Below are 25,497 nucleotides of genomic sequence, written 5' to 3' on the forward strand. Positions count from 1 at the left end.
AGAGTTCTTACTAGGTCAAGAAAATATGATCATATAACACCGATTTTATCATCTCTACACTGGTTACCTATTAAGTTCCGCATCAACTACAAAATACTACTACTGACCTATAAAGCCCTAAATGGTTTAGCACCTATGTACTTAACGGACCTTCTTTCGCCCTACAATCCACCGCGTTCCTTAAGATCACTAAATTCAAGGCTTCTGGTCATTCCTAGGATATCGAAGTCCAGTAAAGGAGGGAGGGCGTTCTCGCATTTAGCTCCAAAACTCTGGAATGGCCTTCCCGATACGGTCCGAGCCTCTGACTCGCTGACACAGTTTAAAACTAGATTAAAGACGCTTCTCTTTAGTCAAGCATTCACATAATGCTTACCTTCTAGTCCTCTGTTATGCCATACGGAACCGTTTGCCACTGAAACTGCTTAACGCACCAGTGGGGCTCGACAGCCTTTTAGACAAACGGGTCGGCGCGTATGGTTGGGTTGCGGAGAGTTCAGCTTACGGAGAGTTTGTGAGTTATAACGAAAATCATTATGAACATCAGCTATGCTAATTATTTCCCATCTGCCTTTCTGCTGTTATCTCGGGACGCTTGTCCCGAGAAAAATGGCGTCCGTCAGGTCCAGTTTTGTGTCCAGCCTCTCACGGGGATTTCGGATGCCCCAACGCCTGTGATGAGACGACTCAACGCCTCTGAAGAGACGACTCAACGCCTGCGATATGTTATGGCGCCGTTTGATTCATAAACAATATTTATATTTAATATTTATATTTAAACAATATGAATGTAAGCCAGAGGAGAACTGGCCCCCGACTGAGCCTGGGTTCTCCCAAGGTTTTTTCTCCATCCAATCTGATGGAGTTTGGTTCCGTCGCCTTGCTTTTGGCTTGCTTTGAGCTTGCTCAGTTGGGGTTATTTGAGGTTATTTAGTGTTTAGCAATGTTGTTGATCTGTGTTGTGCTACTTTCATGTTATCACTGTGAAGCTGCTTTGATACAATCTGTATTGTGAAAAGCGCTATATAAATAAATGTGACTTGACTTGACTTGACTTAATCTACGCACTGCCTTGGCAACGGCGAGATTCGAGTCATTCACAATATATTTGGCTTTCATCTCTCGAGAATAAAGTCATTGGGCGCGAGGCTGAAACGCACGAACACACGGCTCTGTGTGCGTCAAGATATTTCTCAATGAACAAAGCCAGCGCCGTCAGGAGCTGACTGTGCATGCCTCGCACACACACAGAATCTTTATTGCAGAGTAGACTGAATCTACGCGCTGCCTCGACAAACGTGAGAATTGAGTCACTATAGGTTCTTTATTGCAATGCAGACCTTAAATCTACGCGTTGCCTCGGCAAACGCGAGATCCCAGTCACAGAATCTTTTTTGCAGAGTAGACCGAATCTACGCGCTGCCTCAACAAACGCGAGATCCGAGTCACTAAATTTTCTTTATTGCAATGCAGACCTTAAATCTACACGCTGCCTCGGCAAACGCAAGATCAGAGCCACTAGATTCCATATTGCAATAATTAAGGACAATTCTTATGGGACAAACAACACCAAATAGGACTGACAGTTTGACAAAGTGCGCTTGCTGAAGAACACAAAGCTGACAACTCATGTCTGCCGGATCCTTTTATACAGTAGCTTCCGCTTATGTGTCGTCACACATTACGTCATGACCCAACACCAATCAGAGATTGGCTTAGTTTCATTCATACATTAGAGGCGCTACGCTGAGGTGCGTGCCCCAAAGTGTCATTTGGCACAGTTTGAGTTCTCTCGAAAGGAAACTAAATGCTGCTGTAGTGGCTCTTCAATAAGATGATCATCATCGATGTGAACTATTTCTCTGTCTTCAGTCTGTTAGGGTGCAGTATTACAGAGAAACAGAGTCTCATCCTGACTTCAGCTCTGAAATCAAACCCATCACACCTGAGAGTGCTGAACCTGAGCGGGAATAATCTAGGAGACTCTGGAGTGAAAAACCTCAGTGATCTACTGATGAACCCACAATTCAAGCTGGAGGAACTACAGTTAGTGTCATTATACTGTACAGCAATTACAGTGTGATTGAAGTTTATTTATTTGAAGACAGCAGGGCTTATGTTTCATTGGTTATAGCAGTGCACTTTCTGGGTTTATTAAACTAAAACACTTTATACTCAATATCTGACAGTGAGTTTGAGTTCACATTATATCTGTAAAATTCTTCACATTCATGATTTGTTTGTAAGATAATCTCTCTTCCTCTGTTTGTGTCTTTCTAGTCTAAGCAGCTGTGGCATTACAGATGTTTCTTCTTTAACTCAGTCTTTGACTAACTCAAAAGCTCTGCAGTTTTTAAAAGAGCTTGATCTGATTAACAATGAGATAGGAGACTCAAAGCAGCGGCTCAGAGATGAGCTACGAGACTCAAACTGTGACCTGAGGTGAGGAAACATCACTGAGATATTAAAGACATCTTCATTTACCAATTCAATTTAACTTACTTTTACTAAAGAAAAACAGCACTTTGTTCCACCGAACACTGATTGTTTTCTCTTTTGTTCCACTTTACAGAGTAGATGAAGATCGTTCACCAAACTCTGATGAATGCTTTATATCAGGGCTATTCAATTAGCTTCATTTGAGGGCCGGATTATTAAATCGAAAAGTTGAGGTGGGTTAAAAATTGAGGTTGAGGTTAAAAATATCCTGACAGTGAGACTTTGTAACCATTGGCAAAATCATGTATGGCTCACAAAAATGCCTTAACAGGTAAAAACTATACACACAATGAATTATACAGTCCTTTACCCCCCTAATACATCTAATGCAATATAAATGACTATAACATAGTATTAAATATAAATATTCCACATTTCTGCCCAAATCATGGTAAATTATTACATTCATGGTAAATGTTTGTAAGGGTGGTGATTTATAGTCTTCTAACTTTGTTCATGTTTCTGCTATTTACTTCATCAGTAGTGTTGGGAATGTTAAGGCTGTTTCATCCGATTTAAAACTAGTTAAAATCATTGAGTGATTTGTGGTTTGTAAGAGAGAGGAGCATCCGATTGAAACGCTTCTCACTGGATTTCGCAACGCTGTTTAATAATAGTGTCCGGATCGTGAGTAAACGCAACTCCTTTAAGCTTTGCGTTCCGTTATCCTCTGAGCCGTGCTGACTAGTTTAAAGTAAACTAGTGAAACAACTGAAACCAGCGCTATTTTGTTCTCTATTTATTGTTACTGACCGAGAAACCGCTTCAGATGATTCAGTGACAGAACGGTCCGAACGAATCTGGATTTGGCCAATTCATGGAAAGGAAATAATCGAACCAACGAATGATTGATATCGCTGGTTCAGTCGCCAGAAATACAGGACACACATAATAACTGCTGAAATATTCGGACTGAAAACGTTTCTCTCAGGTCAGTCAGAGCGCTCATGGTACACATACAGTGCGTATAGTCGTCCAGCTGCAGGCGCCACGACGGCCATGTGCATATCTAACCAAATTTAGCTGCACCACCAGAAAATAGGAGGAGGGAGGTTGGGGTGGAGATGAAGATGATTATGTATGGGGATTGATTGACGAGGCGCACTTGGCCCGCGGGCTGCCAATTGAATAGCTCTGCGTTATAGTTTGAAATCATCATTAGAGGAGCAGAAACCATCAGGTGATCCACAGAAGAGTCTCACTGCTGTCTATGAGGAGAAATACATGTGTAAATGTGTTTCATACAGGTGGAAGAGACTCAGACTTCACTATTAAATAAAGCAGCGTGTGTGTTAGCATGCGTATTAGAAACATGTGATATTGAATGATTAATGTTGGTTTGTTATTCAGCCAAATGATGGTTTAGTTGTAATTAAAGGTGGAACAGAGGAAGAAGCTCAGATGAGTGTCCACAGAAATCTTCACTATCAGGCCTGCAAATATAATAATGTTTAGACTAAACTCATCCAGAATTATTCAAAGATTTCTAATCATGTACATGATTGTCAAGTATTGCACATACATGTTTCAAAAGATATAAAGTTTGCATGTAACTTTTAAACATTTACATTATCTCTCTAACATTTTATACACAGAATAAATTTATTGTTATTGAGGGTGAGTAAATAGTGACAGAATGGGCTATATGCACGCATAAGTTCCGCATTTGACGCAAGGATGCTCGTCCATTTCCGGTTGTGGAGATTAAAGCGGAGGAAAACCGAGGAAAACGGGATTCCCGTCTAAAACGTACATACGTTTAGAAGTAATTTTATATATAGTTATGTTTATTTAATATAATTTTTAAAAGAAGCATAAGCACAACCAAGGGTCTGTTTTATCTGTTTTTGTGACTAACGTTTCTTTAGTATAACCATGGAGTATAAAATTCAATATAAATTCTCGGTATTGCATTGGACTCTACGATTGGCGGAAGTTATCGAGCATCCTTAGACCTTCACAGGAAACACCGCTGTGCATAGAGCCCATTATCATTTTTGGGTGAACTAACCCTTTAACAGCATTTGTGTGTGTTTGACTCGCTCCTCAGATAGCAGACGGATGTGGGCCACTTCAGGTGATGATGCGGCACTGCAGGCCTTCTTATGACCCCGACAAAATGTGTGAGCCTGAAGTGGCCCACGTGTAAAATGGCAAATATGGCCCAAATATTTTAAATGTGGGCCTTTTTAGGCAAAGATGCGGCACTCATGGCAATGTGTAATCTGAATGTGGGCCTAAAGTGGCTCATATGATGAATAATGAATATGGCCCAAATATCACAAACCAAATGTGGGCCACCTATGGCACAAAAATGGCACAATCGACAATGACTAATCTGGGTGTAAAGGCAGAGGTGAAGTGCTGAAGCTAACAGACTACAACTCCGCTGCTAGCCAAAAAGAAAACAACGGCGGGAATATGGATGACGACTTCTCCACGCGAGGCTTGAGGGTGAGGGTCCGGCGAGACAGTCGCTTCCATGGGTGGTTCCGGCAGCCTTTGGGAGCAGCGCTTCTTCTTTCGCGGCGAGGTGAAAGGCGGTGCGGCGGCTTCGGCTTTAAACGTTTCGAGTCGAGTCTGCAGGGTCAACAATGGAAGCTCTTCGCAGAGGTCACATCCGCCGCTGGCTAGAAAGAGCTCTTCGTGTTCCTGTCCCAGGCAGAGAGCGCAGATGGTGGTTTTCGGCGCTGAGAGGGGCGCGGCATGTGCCGCAGGTGGTGCGAGACATCTTTAAAAAGACACTCGCTTGCTCTTTTGTGAAGTTCACTTGGAACTTATGCTCTAAAAAGGATACGTCAACCGGATGGCGTAGCTTGCAGGATGGCTGAAGGTGGCGAAGACAGCCGGCTTCTTCAGGCGCTGTTCAGGTTTGCTAGATGCCCCTCAATGGCGACGTGGCTTCTGCAGTTCAGAGATGCGAAGTGCTTTGCTGAAGAGATGAAAATCAGGGATGCAGCCTGCGAACTGTGCTTATACTGTATACATTTTAGCCACGCCCCTTCTGGCGGGCTGTGATGTAATGATGGTGCGAGTGCCTCTCATTGGACGCGAGTTCACTCGAGTTTGTCTATAGGCTGCAGCAGTTTGCCGCAGAGCAACCAATGAGCTCGCTAGCTAGCCCGCTCATGGTCTGCAGCTGCTGCACTGTTGACAATGGAAACATAAAATAAGGATATTTTTTTTTTTGCTTCAATTTCTCAGAAAAGATGAATTTATACAATAAGATTATATGATTATAAAAGATTATATTTATACAATATTCTGTTTTTTATATTCAGGGCCTGTTGCATTAAGGGCCAATCCCAATTCTACCCCTTACCCCTTCACTTTCCCCTTCCCCTCCGTTTTGCGCGTCCACGTGAAGGGGTAGGGTTGTCCCAATTTTCTTTTGGTTGGAGGGGGAGGGCTAGGGAGAAGGGCCAGATAGCCCTTGAAACGAAGATTTTTCGGGAGCACACTTCAAACGAAGGGGTATGAGAAGTGTCACTGCTAATCCAGGCTGGCTGCCCAAGCGACAAAGGAGACCCATAAATTTAAGTATTTGTGGCTTTAATAAGTATTGTAACGACAAACAATGATTTGCTTTATGTTACATTCAATATTGTGTTCATTTTTACGGTCAGTTTCTTCACAGAAACGTTTGTTAAAAAAAAAAAAAATCGCTAAAATTACTGTAGTTTGCTAACGATAGTCCCGCAACATATTTTCGTCGTCTCCGTTGTTTCCTGCGAACTTCACAAGATAAATGCAAGAAAATAGCTGTAACCCACGCGACTGAGATAACTGCAGCTGTCGACGGCATCTTGGACGTTGTGATAAACATCAGCGCATCTCCTGTGACGTAGGCGCTAGCGACGACTTATAATGACGTTTAACGGAGGCGTAGTGGTGTCCCATTTCTTAGGGGAATATTTTCACCCCTACGCATTGCCACTCTGTTTCAAGGGTCAAGGGGAAGGCGAAGGGGTAGGGCTAGGAGAAAGTGAAGGGGTAAGGGGTAGAATTGGGATTGCCCCTAAGTGTTTTTTATGTGTTTTGTCTTGTGCATTTGTGACAGTTCTGTGCTTATCTTGTTGCAAAACTAATTGCCCTATGGGGACAAATAAAGTCTAGAATGTCTAACCACACTCAATGTATTTTTTTTTTCAACACATCCCATCATTTTTTAAATATCGGTCTCTACCAAATCGTTGAGATGTCACTTAATGGTAATAAATGGTTCCAGAATTCATACACATACTTTGCCATACTTTTTCATTGCCCATCATAATTTATGATCAAAACCTTTTCTAGTCTTGACAAAACACATTGTCAGAAAGGTCTTAGTCTCAAGGTTCCATATTTTGTAACAGAGGTGATATTTGGACAGAAATTGATTAATTTGTTACAGCAGAATGCATACAATTAAATTCAATGGAATTTGTCATTTTTGGTATTACGCCAAAACAAAATCTCATGAGAACTTCAATTTTTGTGATATCAACTTCAAATTTGGTACACAACTTGGTTAGATATATGGCTTTGATTTTACAGTAATTTATAGGAAAAAAATATTTTGTAATGTATATATTTTATATAAAAGAAAAAAAATATTTAGTACAGTTTATTTGATTTAATGTCAATTTAAGACTTCCATAACTTTTTCATACTTTTATTTTTGAAGTGCTTTTACTTCAGCAATAATCTGCTGAGTGTTTTCTTTAAAACAAGACTAAACTTTGGTCTTTATTCCAAAGCATACTTGAATTACAACCAAGTTTTAATAGTGCATTGTAATATCCATTCTCAAAAAAGGTGGGTGACAATTCACCTTTGGCTAAGCCCCGCCCCCTTTAGTTACTGTTGCTACATCCGTCAAACTTCATCTGCGCTCTGCATGGCTTATGCTGTAACAGCTCTTCCTGCTGAAATGTTATCAAACTTTTATAAAGCAGCATATAAAGTGTCTGATAGAAGTAGGCAAAAGGGGCTGCAATATGCTTTCGAAGGCTATATTCAAGACATACAGGTGAAACGCAAGAAACAACAAAGCATCCAAATAGAGGCAAAAGCATAACGTTACCGGTCACAGTCAAAAAATGAACCACCGCATTTCCTACTAATCGAGACGGAGGCTAGACTTACAATATCAGAGAGCAACACTGTTCATGCAAAACTGGGTAGGTCTGTATTCACTCCTATAATCGTTATTACAAAGCAAACGGACTACACGAGTACTGTATAACGTTGTATTTATTAGCAGCGTGTGCTAGCGTATCAACAACCGGTATGAGAACCGAAATCATCACCTAAAACATTATAAAACGGTCTAACTAGTATAACTTCACACTCACAGTAAGGTTAGAAGTAAAAAAAGATGTGCTTGTTGATATTTGAGCGGTTTAGCTGACTAAGCCGAGGACGTCCATAGAGTTTAATCCAAACACGACAGTTGTCACTGTCAGGATTTTACTTCGGTTTTGGGAAGGGAAAAAACGGACACCCCCCTCCAACCTCTCTGGGAAACGCGTATCTGTGTGCACAACGTTTAACCATATTTTGGATGAAACTACGACGGTAATAGTCTGCCGAGACCGAAAATATGAGACGCCTGTGTTGAAACTCAATGGAGCGCTGTGAAAAAGTGTCCGACCTCTGTGGGAGCTCGTTCTTGGCTGGGCTGTGATTGGTCAATCTACATTCTAGTGCGTGGCTTAGCCAAAGGTGAATTAACCGTTATGTGCCAAATCAACCGTTTGGTTGAGCATGTTTTTAAAACATTATAGTAACATCATTTTGTAAAGTTAAGGCTCAGTGTAATATGTAAAAAAAATATGCTTAGCTTGCAAAATTTCACCAAAAACAGTTCACATGGCTGGGGTGATTTGTTTCTGACATCCATGTTAGAAGTGTTGTGACAAGTGCTATTGATTGACACAGTGAAATCTAGTGGATTTTTTTTTTTTTTTTTTTTTTTTTTGGCATAATATACAGTACCTCAACCAGGGCTCGTTTTTTCAAAAGTAATCCACTAGGATTTTGGATAACGGATTGGATCAAATCTTGAAAATGGGTTTTTCAAAAGAAAAACGGATAGCATAATCGGATTAGATCATGTAATACAATCTTGGTTTTGATCCGGATCAAACCTTTAGTTTTGGTTTTTCAGAACTTTTTTTGTAGGATTTGGATCACTTTGATCCAAAAAATCTGGATTAAACTGATCCCATCAGAAGGGTGGATTCAGCGTGGATTTCATGCAAAAAATGTAATGAAAACTTTAAAAATGTATCAAATAATATATTTGGATCATGCAGTCTCTTACCAGATACTATTTATTCATAAGGTTTTCATTTTATTTGTTCATCTGTCAGGCTACAGTGATTAGGTAGGCTTAAACGTATTCAGCCTTTCAGTATAGGCAGCAAAGTAGAACGATTTTGGCCTCATAAAATAATTCCCCAAACAGCTGTCAAAATTGACCAAAAACAATCTATTTTATTCTGTCACTATTTTTGTTTTTAGAATATTTATTAGTAATAACCAAAAAATGCAAAGAATGGCAATCACTGGTTTTTGAAATCCAAAACAAATCCAAATCAGAAATAGTGTGGCGTCCCTTGTTGCACGTCCTCTTTGCTCGTTGTGGCAGAATGCAGGAGGTTAATGTTGTGCAGGACAATACACGCAAGGGTTATGTTGCATGCTTTCTGTGGTTCCGTTCTCAGGTAAATAAATATATACCTGACATAAATATCTAGATAAATATCCTCAATGTACGGTGTTTGTTACTTGTTTTGTCTACTTGTTGCTCTTTATATCTATAGTTCTACATTGTGATTTCCTAATCTGTTTGAGCACTGGTTATCCAGATTTGGTGATCCTGAAAAGTTCCTATCCGGATCAGATTGATCCATCCGATGTTGCTTTGAAAAACTGTCTCAAAAGTAAACTGCATTACGTGATCACGGATCGTAAAAAAAGGATTATAGCTACTAAATCCGGATCAATTTTATCCGGATTAAACCTTTTGAAAAACCGGGCCCAGATGATAGAGATGGCTCAATCAGTTGAGTTAAATTACTCCTCTCAATAAAACATAGTGACTCAAATTGTGCTCAACGTGATCAAAGTTTGGTTGAGAAGTCAATTAAAAACCTGTAGAGTGAGTTCAAACATTCCGACACGCAATGTGAAGCATTCACGGACTAAAAAAAAAAAATTGAAGCTTCATTTCTCGTTCACGTGTTTCTCTGTAAATATTATTGCGCTCCTGCTCTGAGATTACATTGCGAGCTCATTACGCGCTTGAAGCTTCAGTGTCTAATGTAACAACTGTTGACACCTAAACCTGTCGCTCACTGGATATGATTTCATTTATGATTCAGAAAACATTTCTACAGATGTCAATTTAGCACAATGCCTGCAAATCTAATAACACTCGCGGACATTTATGTGTTTAATCCACAATCCATCGAAACCAGCAAGAGATTCTGAGAACGACGCGCGCGGACTGACAACAAGCGTTACTGAGTTTAAAATACTGATAAATTCTCTTCTTAGTGGACACGACTGCAAGTAAGTTTATTACATTCTCCATTACAGTCATTTGTTAGTATTAAGAACTTCATATTGTATATTATAAGCGAGAATTATGTGAAGTTTAAATGTGAAGTTACAGAAGAAGACTGTTTAACACTTTAAAATAATGGTCCGTAAACAAGTAGCTATGCAGGAAGTAATAGGTAGTACTGCATTAACACCGAACTTAATGCTATTAACTAATATGGAAGCAATGTTAACTAAGCATTAAGTAATAGGTAATTTAGTACAAAGGTAGTTCCTTGGTAGGTATTTGATTATTACTAAAGAAATATATCCTCATTGAGAACTACTTGTGAACTAAGAAATAATAACCAATTAATTACTAATCACAAAAGTAACATGTCTAAAAAGTGAACAATTGTGGGGGTTTTATACTCTTAACATGGTCATAACATTTCAGAAGCATGTGCCTCAAATGGGTTCTGTGTGGAAACCAGTTTATAAATATTACATCCCCCCCAAAATACATTAGCTAGGTTGAGATTGTGACCACTACTCTTGCCAGGATGGGCGCATGTTCTCTCTTTATTTAAAACTTAAACATAAAATAATACTAATGATTACAGTTTTTAAAAATAAATCTTAAATAATTAGGAAGTGATGCTGACTCTCTCATGATTGGATTAGTTCACTATTATGAGCTCTATTGAATGTCAGTCACATATATCGTCCCCTTGGAATTATAAGGTTCTATCTGACATTTTTGTCAAATTTGAGTTATTCACATTTTCTTATTCTGTGGCAATTTATTTACATTATGTGATGTGTTTTGTACATTTAGAATCCCTGTTATTTTTATGTTTGAAAGAAACATGTTCCCCAACCATACACATTTTCCTATATGGAATGCAAAAACTTTGAAGCTCAATATCTCAAAACTTCTCAGAACGCAGATAGAACCTTATAATTCCAAGGGGACCATATCTCAGACTCCAAAGACATATAACTTTATGTTACAGTAGCTGCCTGAGGACTTCTCTTTAGGACATGAATATAAACATTGATGTTCACTTGTCAAAAACAATTAGCATCTTTAATGAAGAAATTGGCTGCATTTATGTTACGATAAGCGTAAAACCACATCTACCAGATTACAGTGTTTGTTAGAATATTAGTGCCTCACAGAACCTGTACAGTATGTGTCAAATATAAAATTAAATAACTTGTATCATTTGTGAAAAACATGTTAACTCCTAACTACAAGCGTTACCTTGTGTAAACATTGCGGGATGACAAGATAACGCTTGTAGTTAGTTAGGAGTTAACATGTTTTTCACTTTAAAATAATGGGCCACATCACTAGTAGTTCCTGCGGGATGACAAGGTAACGCTTAAGTAGTTATTGAGGAGTTAACATGTTTTTCACAAATGATACAAGTTATTTAATTTTATATTTGACACTGTAATCTGGTAGATGTGGTTTTGCGCTTATCATAACATAAATGCAGCCAATTTCTTCATTAAAGATGCTAATTGTTTTTGACAAGTGAACATCAATGTTTATATTCATGTGCTAAAGAGAAGTCCTCCTCAGGCAGCTACTGTAACATAAAGTTATGGGTCTTTAGAGTCTAAGATATATGTGACTGACATTCAATAGAGCTCATAATAGTGAACTAATCCAATCATGAGAGTGTCAGCATCACTTCCTAATTATTTAAGGTTTATTTTTAAAAACTGTCTTTATTAGGATTATTTTATGTTTAAGTTTTAAATAAACAGAGAACATGTGCCCATCCTGGCAAGAGTAGTGGTCACAATCTCAGCTAATGTATTTGGGGGGATGTAATATTCATAAACTTGTTTCCACAAAGAACCCCTTTGAGGCACATGCTTCTGAAATGTTAAGAGTATAAAATCACCATAATTGTTCATTTTTTAGACATGTTACTTTTGTGATTAGTAATTAATTGGTTATTATTTCTTAGTTCACAAGTAGTTCTCAATGAGGATATATTTCTTTAGTAATAATCAAATACCTACCAAGGAACTACCTTTGTACTAAATTACCTATTACTTAATGCTTAGTTAACATTGCTTCCATATTAGTTAATAGTATTAAGTTCGGTGTTAATGCAGTACATTACTTCCTGCATAGCTACTTGTTAACTACGGACCATTAATTCAATGTGTTACCGGCTGTTCTTCTGCTACTTCGAACAGAAGAAGAATCTGACAGAAATTACGATCTTTTGAAGTTAAAAACACAAAATGTTTTATTGAGAAACGTTTATTCAACACGAATATGTTTCTAAAAAGTTTTCTCCCTTTTCCTCTTCCGTGTTAGGCTGTTGTTTTTGTGATGTGAAATGGAAAGTATTTTTGAAGCAGACATTTACTAGAAGCCTAACGTCAATCAACAACAACCTTATATACAACAACCTATATATATATATATATATATATATATAATCAGTTCATATATATAGCAATTGTGATTAGTAGTTATACAGTATGTCTATTATAATTCTAGTTACTTTAATTTCAGAAAAACTTAAATTAGATGAGATTTATTCCAACAAAGCAAAAGGTGCCTTTATAAGAAAAAGGTGGATTGAAGAAGGGGAGCAGAACTCTGCCTATTTTTTTGGCTTAGAAAGATTGATATCATGGACAATGTAATCCAGCAATTTAAAGGCAAGGTTGGTAGAATTCTCCAAAAAATACTTTTTCCAAATTTGTATAAACTGTCTTTATATATCAATGCATAATTAAAATGTAAGTAATCTGGGAAAGAAATGATAAAAATTGAGTGTCTGTAGTCCTTTTAGGACGGCAATAAACACAGCTCATTATCCCATTAACTCCCACCAGCTCTTTTCTCAGCTCCTTCCAAAAGCCACGCCCCCAAATCACATGAACGTGTGATGCTGACTGCTCCGCTGGAGGAGGCGTTTACATAAAGACAACTTATGCAAAAAGCAACATAAAGACATAGGTAAACATATGTAGAGCATAGAACAACAAACCAAACGTGAAAAAAAACGGAGCAGGTAGAGTTCACGGTGAACATAGGACAAAGTTTAGGCAGAGGGTAAAGGTAGGTATAAAAATAGATCCCCTAAACTTTTTAACCTAAAGTTAGATTTGGCGAAATTAAATAAAACAGCTTTCAACTGCAGATATGCCTATTGATTATTTTTATCATCTTAACCCTGGCTCACTAACTGTAAAGTTATACCAGTCGACACCAAAGTTACACTGTCATAGCTAAGCCAGTGTAACGTTAGTTATGCTACGTAACATTAGGTAGCTATATTAGGTAGTTACGTGTGCTAGTGATACGTGCTTCATGGAAAAAAATAAATGCCATCAAAATGAAAACAGCAAAATTACCCGTGTAGCAGAAATCCATCAAATAAAATTTGACAGACAGCATTCGCTGATGTTGATCAAGCTAGCGCCATTCAGAGCTGCCAACTCTCACGAATTCACAGTGAGACACGCAATTGACACTTTTCACACGCCCTCACGCCACACATCAATTTTGTCACGCACAGAAAAGGACACGGAGACCGACAGACTAGACAGAGCAGGTTAGTTAAGCTCTCAGATTTGGTCAATTTTATTACGCAATTCAAACAATAAATGCAGTTTTGGCGCTTGTAAATGTTACACGACAGATCCCTATAGCGCACATGAACCGATCATCTCTACTAGCTAATGGTAAAAGAACACGAACACTGTTGAAAGATACAGTATGCTACAACTTACCAAAATGAATTCCTCTTGCATAATGTCGACCAATCATTTTTCGAACTTTTCCCTGAACTGAAATGTAGTAGTGGGCTGTATTTCCACACGACTGACATCAGGTTCAAGTACACACAAGCCGTGCGTGTTACTCATGTACTGCAGTTTGGCTGGTGGTTATGTAAATTAGTAGCTAAACTCGAGAGCACGTAGATGTGAATTTGAGAACTTGTACAATAAATATTCGTACGTGAACGCAAACATTTACAGCTCCGATGTGAAAACCTGTAAAATAAAAATCTGAAGTTGAATATATTTGCACTTCTTCTAACATTCAAATTCGCAGTACAACCTCAAATTGGCACTTGCAACTTCTCAAATCTGTCACTGCAAGTTCAAATTTCGCGCCTTGACTTTTGTTACTCTTTTCGCAATATATGAGGTCCAAAACTGATTTGTGCACTTGCAGCTTAGTGGCGGCGAGAGAGAGAGGGGGGCGGGAGCGGGGTGTTCAAACAAGCCGTGTTATTGGTTGGCACCTAGCCAATGAAATGGGACTTCTATGTACACGACGATGTCACGAAACCCGCCTCCTCGTGGATGTTCTGAAACGCTAACATTAATACATTAGACTGATATTAGAAATAAATGATATTATCACACTTAATAAACCACCATACTAATAATGCATAGCCTACTAAAGAAAAGCAGATGAACACAGAATATGACGAAAGAAAGCAAATTTGTGTTCAGTGCAAATAAACCAGCTGCCTGTGTTTTATTAATAATGTATAACGAATTGTGTGAATTGTCTATTTTTTTATAACTGTTGGTCCATTAAGCCTCATTGAGCTTTTTCTTGGTTTTCTATGAGAGGAAAATGCTTAACGTACGATTAAACGAGTTGCGTTCATATTCTGCTCATCTGCTTTTCTTTCTTATGCATTATTAGTATGGTGGTTTCCCAGACAGCAAACTGACATTGAATCAACGTGGAAACGACGTCTCTCATGACATTGAAACAACGTTGATTTTGCTCATCGAATTAACGTTGAACCAACGTCAGACGCGGCATTCTTCAAAGCTAAATGAAAATCGAAAATTGGTTTGCTTTCATAACGTTGAAACAACGCGTTGATTTTAAGTTGATTTTCCGTTAGTTTTGAAATAATGACGCGTCTGACGTTGGTTCAACGTTAATTCGATGAGCAAAACTATGTCAGATCAACGTTGTTTCTATGTCATATTTCCACGTTGATTCAATGTCAGTTTGCTATCCGGGGTACTAAGTGTTATAATATCATTTATTTCAGTCTAATGTATTAATGTTAGCGTTTCAGAACATCCACGAGGAGATCATTGTGTACAATAGAAGTCCCATTTCATTGGCTGGGTGCCAACCAATAACACGGCTCGTTTGAACACCCCGCTCCCGCCTCCCTCTCTCTCTCGCCGCCACTAAGCTGCAAGTGCACAAATCAGTTTTGGACCTCATATATCGCGAAAAGAGTAGCAAAAGTCAAGGCGCGAAATTTGAACTTGCAGTGACAGATTTGAGAAGTTGCAAGTGCCAATTTGAGGTTGTACTGCGAATTTGAAAGTTAGAAGAAGTGCAAATATATTTTACATGTTTGTGACTGCTTGTCTGCAGCTTCAGATTCAGAATACAGGTTTGTGACTGTTGTCTGTGAGTGCAAATCTCAGCGTTCAACTTCAGATTTTTATTTTACAGGTTTTCACATCGGAGCTGTAAATGTTTGCGTTCACGTACGAATATTTATTGTACAAGTTTATCTCAAATTCACATCTACGTGCTCGAGTTTAGCTACTAATTTACCTTCATAGTTATGTTGCCCGCCCGCATACCGCCTCCCATGGCCGAAACTGGTATTATGACACCTGCCGGGCCGCGGCTAGTAATTTAGCATGCTAATTCAGGTTAATATCTCGGCAGCACTATAACTTGTAATTTTTTTAATGACATCATTAACCTTATTTCTTCTCATTCTTTTGATGCAAGTGGCTCATTGTTTGGATATTTTAACCTCAATTTTTACAGATGGCACCTTTAAAGAAAGCAACACCTCCCAGATCTGTAGCATACCAGTCAAAGATAAGGAAAGTCACCTATATGGATTACTATGATGAAAAATGAAGAGGAGAGATGCTTTATAAACTTTAATTTAATTAGTGATAAGACAGAAAAAGCTTTATCAATGGCTCAGAGGGATTTATCCTTGAAAGGACGAGTTTTGTTGAGAAAGGCAGAAGGTTTATCCCGTCTTACATATGCAGATATCTCCCTGTTTGTCAACAAAAAGCTCTGCAAATCCATTGATACATTTCTTTTCAAGTTTATTTGGAAAAACAAGACATGTTATGTTAAAAAATATGTTATTATGAACACATTTGAACGTGGTGGTCTAAACTTTCTTAATTTTACAACCCTCAATAATACTTTTTTCTTAAAAATCCCAAATCTACATGGAATTTTATACCTATGTCCTTAATTTGATCCAAATTCCATCAACAAATGCTCTTTGCATGTTCATTAATCTACAAACATAATTTCTCCCCACAGAGATGCTTCATCTGGAATAATCAGTTCATTAAATTCAAGAATAAATCCTTATTTTATAAACTAATAACATATCCCAACTGTTTAACAATAATGGATCATTGCTGAATTATTCTGAATTCATTCATATTTTTGGCATCCCAAGAGAGTTTGCAGTTGTTATGGATGCCATCCCATCTGGTATTTTAGCTCTTTTAAAAGGGACTGGAAAACCAGATTGCCTACTTTGGACCCTAAGCTGACCTCAGTTGGTAATATATGTTTTGCAACCACAACGAGGAACTGTAATTTTCGCTCTTTATTCCAGAGAGATGTCACCAGCACACCTAATGTTGTCCCCTATTGGTCTAATTTTGTTGACAACCTGAATTAACAACAAATACCTTCTTACGAATAAAGTAAGAGAAATCTCTTTCAAAATTATAGATATTATCCTGCTAAGCGATATCTCCTTAGGTTTAAGCTTGTCATGTGTGTTAACAGTTCTTTATGTGGAGTATGTCCAGAAACAATGGTACACCTGTTCTGGCAATGTCCCTACACCATCACTTTCTGGAAAGATCTGTCCCGTTTTATTACTGTTAGACTTATTGCTGATTTTTCTTTGTTTTGTGCAGGGATGTGCTGTTTGGTCTTCATGTTAACAAAGGAAAAAAAAAAGAACGAAATATATCTAATTAATCTATTGATCATTTTAGGGAAATATCATATTCACAAAGCCAAATTTAATCATTCCAAACCTTCCTTTATTGCGTTTGGTAAGGAGACTGAACAGTGCATCAAATCCATCTATGATTCAAAAGATAAGGAGGCTGCTAAAACCATTCAGTTTAGCTCTATTTTTAATGCATTTATTTGATACTCCCCCTGGCTAATGTTCCTGTCTAATATTTTGTCTTCTGCATTATTGACTTTATTTGTGTGTTTTTACTGTTTGTATCATAAAAAAACAAGCTTGCTTCACTACGTCACTAGTCACATGAAAATGCCGTCTGAAGCAAACACACTGAATCATTCCCGTAGTGAACCACCTGAATCTGCTTTGACAGAGCCAATCCAGTGTTGACAGGTTTGAAACCTGGCATCTGAGTATCTCTTATAAAAGTGAAGCCAAACCATGGCAACACCGTGGGTTAGTAGTCTGTGTTTGGATTGGCGTTATTTTTGAGGAGAGTGGATTGAGTTTATTTCAGTGTTGTGATGGAGCCAGCGAGAAAGAGAAGTCATTCCCAAGTTTGGGAACACTTTAAACTTATTTCCCCGAATAAGGCTAGTTCTTTGACATTTCTGCATACAAATATTTTTATAGGCCTATGTACTGAATGATATGGAGAAAGACAGAAACTTCAAAAACACCTCATTACATTATACAAGTATAACCAGTTACATAAGCACGTCCTTTTCAACATAAAAATCCAGTCCCACCAGTTTACAAGTTCTGCACTTCATGATACATGATACTGCCCTGCTAAAAAAAAAAAAACAAACAAACAAACAAACAGACCAAAAGAAAAAAAAAGTATAATTTCTGTGATGGTTTCTAACTTTTTTTAAGCTGGTCTGATCTTCTGTCCTTGTCTGTTTATGTGTCAGAATATGTGATCGTGTGACATAGGCTTATTTAAAAAAGAAAATGATAGCAAATGGACTTAAACTTCCACAAACCTGTAGAGTGAGTTCAAACATTCCGACACGACTAAAAAAAATAAATTGAAGCTTCATTTCTCGTTGATCACGTGTTTCTCTGTATATCGCGGCACTTCGAGAGATTGCGCTGCGAATACGCGCTTTGAAGATTCAGTGTCTATAACAACTGTTGACACCTAAACCTGTCGCTCACTGGATTTGATTTCATCTATGATTCAGAAAACATGTCTACAGATTGTCAATTTAGCACAAAGACTACAAAATCTAATAACACTCGCGGGCATTCATGTGTTTAATCCACAATCCATCGAGACCAGCAAGAGATTCTGAGAACGACGCGCGCGGACTGACAACAAGCGTTACTGTTTAAAATACTGATAAATTCTCTTCTTAGTGGACAAGACTGCAAGTAAGTTTATTACATTCTCCATTACAGTCATTATTTATTATTAGGAACTTCATATTGTATATTAAGCGAGATTTAAATGTGAAGTTACAGAAGGCTGTTCTTCTGCTACTCTGAACAGAAGAAGAATCTGCCAGAAATTACAATCTTTTGAAGTAAAAACACAAAAAGTTTTATTGAGAAACGTTTATTCAACACAAATATGTTTATAAAAAGTTTTCTCCCATTTCCTCTTCCGTGTTACTTAGGCTGTTGTTTGTGTGATGTAAAATGGAAAGTATTTTTGAAGCAGATTTAGACAGACAGATGAAGCCTAACGTCAATCAACGTTAGGCTATATATATATATACAGTGCCCTCCACAATTATTGGCACCCCTGTTTAAGATGTGGTTGAGGACTTTTAAAAATTCTCCCTTTTTTTAAACAACATAGAACCCAAATGCAAAAAAAGAGAAAAATCCAACCTTTTATTCAAGTACATTACTTTGGTGGTAAAAAAAAATGTAAAAATTTAGAAAAATAAAAACTTCAAATCCTGTGTCCCACAATTATTGGCACCCCTAACAATTCCGCTGAAAAATGTAATTGATTTTTAAAAAAATATATATTTTCTGTAGTTGCTAATGTTGGTCAGGATATCTAGGAACTTTTAATTAGTAATTCATGACTTCCTATTTCCCTGGGGTATAAATATGACATGACACAGAGGCCTAATTCTCTTACCCATTTGTCAACATGGCAAAGACAAGAGAACACACCATTCAAGTAAGGCAGATGTGTGATGACCTTTATAAGTCAGGCAATGGCTACAAGAAAATAGCCACTCACCTTATATTGCCCATATCTAAAGTTAGAGGAATCATTAAGAAGTTTAAAACAACCGGAACAGTGACAAACAAGGCTGAAAGAGGTCCCAAGTTTATCTTGCCACAACGCACTGTGAGGAGGATGCTAAGAAAAGTAAAAAAAAAGTCCTAAGCTCACTGTCACAGAATTGCATCAAATAGTGGCATCTTGGGGTCACAAAATCTCCAAAACAACCATCAGACGCTCTCTACATGCCAACAAGATGTTTGGGAGGCATGCTAGGAAAAGGCCTTTTCTCACTAACACTGACAAACGTAAACGTCTGGAGTTTGCCAAGCGGCACTGGGACTTCATCTGGGATCGTGTGCTTTGGTCGGATGAGACTAAGATTGAGCTTTTTGGCAACAAACACTCTAAGTGGATCTGGTGTAAAACAAAAGATGTGTATGCCGAAAAGTACCTCATGCCCACCGTGAAGTATGGTGGAGGATCTGTGATGCTGTGGGCCTGTTTCTCTTCCAAAGGCCCTGGGAACCTTGTTAGGGTGCAATGGCATTATGAACGCTTTGAACTACCAGGACATTTTAAATAAAAACCTGATGGCCTCTGCCAGAAAGCTGAAGATGGGTCGTCATTGGGTCTTTCAGCAGGATAATGATCCAAAACGTGTGGCAAAATCTACACAAAAATGGTTCAGTCACAAACTCAAGGTCCTCCCATGGCCATCTCAGTCCCCAGACCTCAATCCAATCGAAAACCTGTGGGGTGAGCTAAAGAGGAGAGTGCACAAGAGAGGGCCCAGGATACTGGATGATCTAGAAAGATTTTGCAAAGAAGAATGGTCAAAGATCCCTCTCTCTGTGTTCTTCAATCTTGTGAAATGTTATAGGAGGAGATTAAGTGCTGTCTTGTTGGCAAAAGGGGGTTGTACAAAGTATTAACATCAGGGGTGCCAATAATTGTGGGACACATGATTTGAAGTTTTTATTTTTTTAAATTTTAAATTTTTTTTTTACCACCAGTAATGTACTTAAATAAAAGATTGGATTTTTCTCTTTTTTTGCATTTGGATTCTATGTTGTTTAAAAAAAAGGGAGAATTTTTAAAAGTCCTCGACCACATCTTAAACAGGGGTGCCAATAATTGTGGAGGGCACTGTATATATATATATATATATATATATATATATATATAGCAATTGTGATTAGTAGCCTAGTAATACAGTCAATTATTATTCTAGTTACTTTCATTTCGGAAAAACTTAAATTAAATTAGATTTATTCCAACGCAAAGCAAAAGGTGCCTTATAAGGTCAAGAAAAAGGTGGATTGAATAAGGGGAGCAGAACTCTGCCTATTTTTTTCAGCTCAGAAAGATATCATGGACAATGTAATTTAATCCAGCAATTTAAAGGCAAGGTTGGTACAATTCCCCAAAAAATCTTTTTTTCCAAATTTGTTTAAACTGTCTTTATATATCAATGCATAATTAAAATGTAAGTACGCTGGAAAGGAAATTATAAAAATCGAGTTTGTCTCATAAAGACAGTTTGAACAAATTTGGAAAAAAAGTATTTTTGGGGAATTCTACCAACCTTGCCTTTAATATTAGCGATACTGTAACTGATAATCACTGTAAAAAATTATTGATGGTTTAACTTAAAAAAGTAAGTAACCTGGTTGCCTTAAAATTTTAAGTTCATTGAACTGGAAAAAGTGAGTTAATACAATGAAGGAGATTAATTTAACCATCAGAAACTCAAAATTATATGTTATTTGAACTAAATAAATTAGTTAAGTTGATTTGACAAAAGAAAAAATTTTGTGATTACTACACTGCAAAAAAATGTTGTTGGTTTAACTTAAAAAAGTAAGTAACCTGGGTTGCCTTAAAATTTTAAGTTGATTGAACTGGAAAAAGTGAGTTAATACAATGAAGTAGATTAATTTAACCATCAGAAATAAGTTGTTATCTCAACTAAATAAATTATTATAAAGTTGATTTGACAAAAGAAAATATGTTGTGATAACAAATCTTGAAAATATTTTTTACAGTGTATAGCTGTTTTCTGTGCGGACTTCTATAGAAATTTATACAAATCCAAATATTGCCATCAATCAACCGCTATATTCTTGAACTCTCTTAGCGTCACTCCAATCTCTCAAGAGGATAGGAAACCCTGTGATGACCCTATAACCTTGCAGGAAATTACATTTGCAATTGAATATTGCAAAACTAACAAATCTCCTGAAGTTGATGGCCTCTGTGCAGAGTTTTATCAGGCTTTTACACAAGATTTCACTCCCTTTCTGGTTTAGGTAATATTAGAAAATGTTGGAGAAGGTTCTCTACCCCCTTCGCTGACCCAAGGCTTAATTACGTTAATCCCCAAACCTAAAAATCCACTGTTTATAGATAATTGGCAACCTATTTCATTACATAACACTGACTACAAAATATTTGCCTCAATTATTGCAAAACGTTTTAGACTCTATTGATGAAGTCCAATCAGGATTCATGAGAAAAAGACATATAAAAAGACAGATATAATTGTTAATTCATTTTTATGTAAAGATCATAGGGATTACTATGATGAAAAATGAAGAGGAGAGATGCTTTATAAACTTTAATTTAATTAGTGATAAGACAGAAAAAGCTTTATCAATGGCTCAGAGGGATTTATCCTTGAAAGGACGAGTTTTGTTGACAAAGGCAGAAGGTTTATCCCGTCTTACATATGCAGATATCTCCCTGTTTGTCAACAAAAAGCTCAGTAATTCCATTGATACATTTCTTTTCAATTTTATTTGGAAAAACAAGACACATTGGGCCCTATTTTAACGATCTGAAACGCAAGTGTCAAAGCGCAAGTAACTTTGTGGGCGGATCTGTTTGTGGGCTGTTGCTATTTTCCTGTCGGGATAAATGCCTCTTGCGCCTGGCACAAATCTAAAAGGGGCTGGTCTGGAGTAGCTTCATTATTCATAGGTGTGGTTTGGGAGTAACGGAAATAAACCAATAAGAGCGTCATATCACATTCACTTTAAGAGCGTGAAGAACGAGGTGCGCTTGTTCCATGGCGTAATTCTATTTTAACGGCGCATTTACCAGACGCACTTCACAATCGGTTCACAGCCGAGGAGATCGATGTTCTCGTCAGAGGCGTAAAAGAAAGAGAAGGGACATTGGGGATGGGACAAACCCACCCAAATTAGCTTCGGTTAAACATGCATATAATAATTTGGGTAAATGTGTAAGTTTTATGCCTATTTTTCCCATCGTCATGGACACAACAATGATTTCCCTCATGTTTATATTTTTGTCTTATAATAATGTATCATTTGCAAAAAGTAAAATGCATCTGTGTAGATGAGAGAATCATCTACAGTGTATGCGCGTTGTTCACTCTCTGTATTATGGCCAAGCAGCCGCGCTTAAAATAGCATCTGAATGTACTCGCAACGCGCCACTGACTTTAGATCAGGTTTTTTCTGGTCACTGGCGCAATTGTTTTCTGGAACTGCAAAATAGCACCAGGGATTGTTTGCGCCGACACACGCCTCATTTTTGCGCCAACCCGCCCAGGGAGCGCAAGTTCATTTCCTAGTTTACCGACGTGCGTCTGTGGAGGAAAAAAAACTGCTTTGCGCACGTGCAAAATAGGAATGATAAATGCGTCAGTGTATAAAGTCATTTGAGCTGGGTGCAAGATGTCACAGTCCTCATCTGCACCAGTCTGTCTTCGTCACGTGCACTACACTTCCCAGGATCCTCTTGTCTGCACACCTGAACTCACTCCCTCAATCAGCCACCGGTTCGTCGTCTTGTTCATCTGTATCACCTGTCTTCACTCTGTTATGTTTGATTCATGCGTGTATTTAGTTTGCCTCTGTTCAGTCTGTCCTTGTCGGTCGATGTTCATGTTACCTTGTGTTGCTTCCGTCTGCCTGTATCCGTGCCTGTGATTTTGTGAGTAAAAGTAAAAGTTATATTCTTTGGATTCTGGACTCTGCCTGTTCTTCTGCCTGCACAACACCGTGACAGATCGGCCGACCGAAACGAAATATGGACAATCCCGCTGTGGCTCTCCTCTGCCTAGAACAGGAAGACCGTTCCCTGGAATCCCACACCAAGGATTTTCTGGAGTTGGCGTGCCTCACTCACTGAGACCACTCGCTGAGTGTATTCTTCTGACCACTCACTGAGTGTATTCTTCTGACCACTCGCTGAGTGTATTCTACATCGCCAGCCTCAGCGAGCGGCCCCGGGCACGCCTCCCAGGGAACGGTCCTGACGAAGATTTCGCCACATGTGTTGAGTGGGTGTTGGAAAATAATGAATCTTCATTTACTATCGGTCCCGTAGAGTCTGCCAGCACCCCTCGACACATTTTCAGGTCCTGTACTGTCCACGTCCCGTCTGCCCAACGAGAGACTGTCCACGTCCCGTCTGCCCTGCAAGAGACTGTCCACGTCCCGTCTGCCCAGCGGGAGACTGTTCACGTCCCATCAGCCCAGCCAGAGTCTCGTTCCGCCGAGACCATCCAGACAGAGCCAGAGACCGTCCAGCCAGAGCCAGAGACCGTCCAGCCAGAGCCAGAGACCATGTTCCCTCCCAGCCTCCCTCTCTCACCTCCTCCTAACCATCATGTTTTGACCGTTCCTCCACCACTGCTTGGCAGCCCCACTGCTTCCCCGGAGTGCTTCGAGGAGGTGGAATCGCTGTGGGTCTGCCTGCCACCAACTCCATCAGGGTCAGGGGATCCCCGGTCTCCTCCTCGGACCTCCTCGACCTGGACTCTGCCGCAGCCTTCCGGTCCATTACCTCTACCATGGCTCTTACCTCCCTCACCGCCGCCATGGCCCTTCAGCCCACCAGCTCCTCCAGGCTTCCTCGTACCCCCGGTTCCACCTTGATCCTTCATCGACCCGCCCTCGCCCTGGGACTACCCTCTTCTGGCTTCGCCTCGTCACTCAATCCTTCAGGCTCAGTTGGGCTCTTCACTCTCTCTGGCTCCACCTTGGTCCTTGGTCACTCTGGCTCCACTGTGGTCTTCAGGATCCCCGCCTTGGCCTCGGTCGCCGGAGCCATCAGTGTCACCATGTCCCTCCTACCTTTCAACATCACCCTGTCTAGCTGGCCCTATTGCTTCACCCTGGTCTCCTCGATCACCTGCTCCGCCTCCATCAGTCGGCTCCCTGGAGTCGCCAGTCCCGCCTCCTCCATGGCTCCTCCCTCCGTCATCTTCGTCTTGGCCACTCAAAGGGTCTTCACCATCCTGGCCACACCTTCAGCCTGCTCCGCCACGTCCTGCTCCACTCTGGCCACGCCCTCACAGTCCTCGTCTGCACCAGTCTGTCTTCGTCACGTGCACTACACTTTCCAGGATCCTCTTGTCTGCACACCTGAACTCACTCCCTCAATCAGCCACCGGTTCGTCATCTTGTTCATCTGTATCACCTGTCTTCACCTTGTTATGTTTGATTCATGCGTGTATTTAGTTTGCCTCTGTTCAGTCTGTCCTTGTCGGTCGATGTTCATGTTACCTTGTGTTGCTTCCGTCTGCCTGTATCCGTGCCTGTGATTTTGTGAGTAAAAATAAAAGTTATATTCGTTGGAATCTGGACTCTGCCTGTTCTTCTGCCTGCACAACACCGTGACACAAGATAGAATAAAAAATCTGTTATTATGAACACATTTGAACGTGGTGGTCTAAACTTTCTTGATTTTACAACCCTCAATAATACATAATAAATAATAAAATAAATAAATTATTTTCTAAAAAAATCCCACATCTACATTGACTTTTATACCTAACTATATTTGTTCTAAGGTTGGTGGTCTAGAATGTTTACTTTTATGTGATTATAAAATAGATAAAGTGTCCTTAATTTGATCCAAATTCCATCAACAAATGCTCTTCGCATGGTCATTAATCTACAAACATAATTTCTCCCCACAGAGATGCTTCATCTGGAATAATCAGTTTATTGAATTCAAGAATAAATCCTTATTTTATAAACTAATAACATAATTCTAGTATCCGTAACTGTTTAACAATAATGGATCATTGCTGAATTATTCTGAATTCCTTCATACTTTTGGCATCCCAAGAGAGTTTGCAGTTGTTATGGATGCCATCCCATCTGGTATTTTAGCTCTTTTAAAAGGGACTGGAAAACCAGATTGCCTACTTTGGACCCTAAGCTGACCTCAGTTGGTAATATATGTTTCGCAACCACAACGAGGAATCGTAATATTCGCTCTTTATTCCAGAGA

General features: G+C 38.9%; 3 protein-coding genes across 5 annotated transcripts in view; 2 read left to right on the forward strand and 1 right to left on the reverse strand.

Moving 5' to 3' along the window:
- LOC148997206 (uncharacterized) overlaps positions 1 to 2,120 on the forward strand; it is a 47,186-nt gene extending 45,066 nt beyond the window's left edge. The window contains exon 5 of the mRNA XM_089122026.1: positions 1,873 to 2,120. Within this exon, the coding sequence (XP_088978152.1) occupies positions 1,873 to 2,083 (211 nt within the window). The 3' untranslated portion in view covers positions 2,084 to 2,120. The remainder of the gene's footprint in view (positions 1 to 1,872) is intronic.
- LOC148997204 (ribonuclease inhibitor-like) overlaps positions 1 to 25,497 on the reverse strand; it is a 361,305-nt gene that overhangs the window by 213,787 nt on the left and 122,021 nt on the right. The window lies entirely within an intron of this gene.
- LOC120488949 (NACHT, LRR and PYD domains-containing protein 3) overlaps positions 2,585 to 25,497 on the forward strand; it is a 75,870-nt gene continuing 52,957 nt past the window's right edge. For all 3 annotated transcript variants that reach the window (XM_089121956.1, XM_089121959.1, XM_089121963.1), the window contains exon 1: positions 2,585 to 2,672. The gene's annotated coding sequence lies outside the window, so the exon portion shown is untranslated. The remainder of the gene's footprint in view (positions 2,673 to 25,497) is intronic.

This window comes from Pimephales promelas, chromosome 2 (genome assembly GCF_988280905.1).
Source record: "Pimephales promelas chromosome 2, fPimPro1.hap1.1, whole genome shotgun sequence".
In the NCBI taxonomy this organism is placed as follows: domain Eukaryota; kingdom Metazoa; phylum Chordata; class Actinopteri; order Cypriniformes; family Leuciscidae; genus Pimephales; species Pimephales promelas.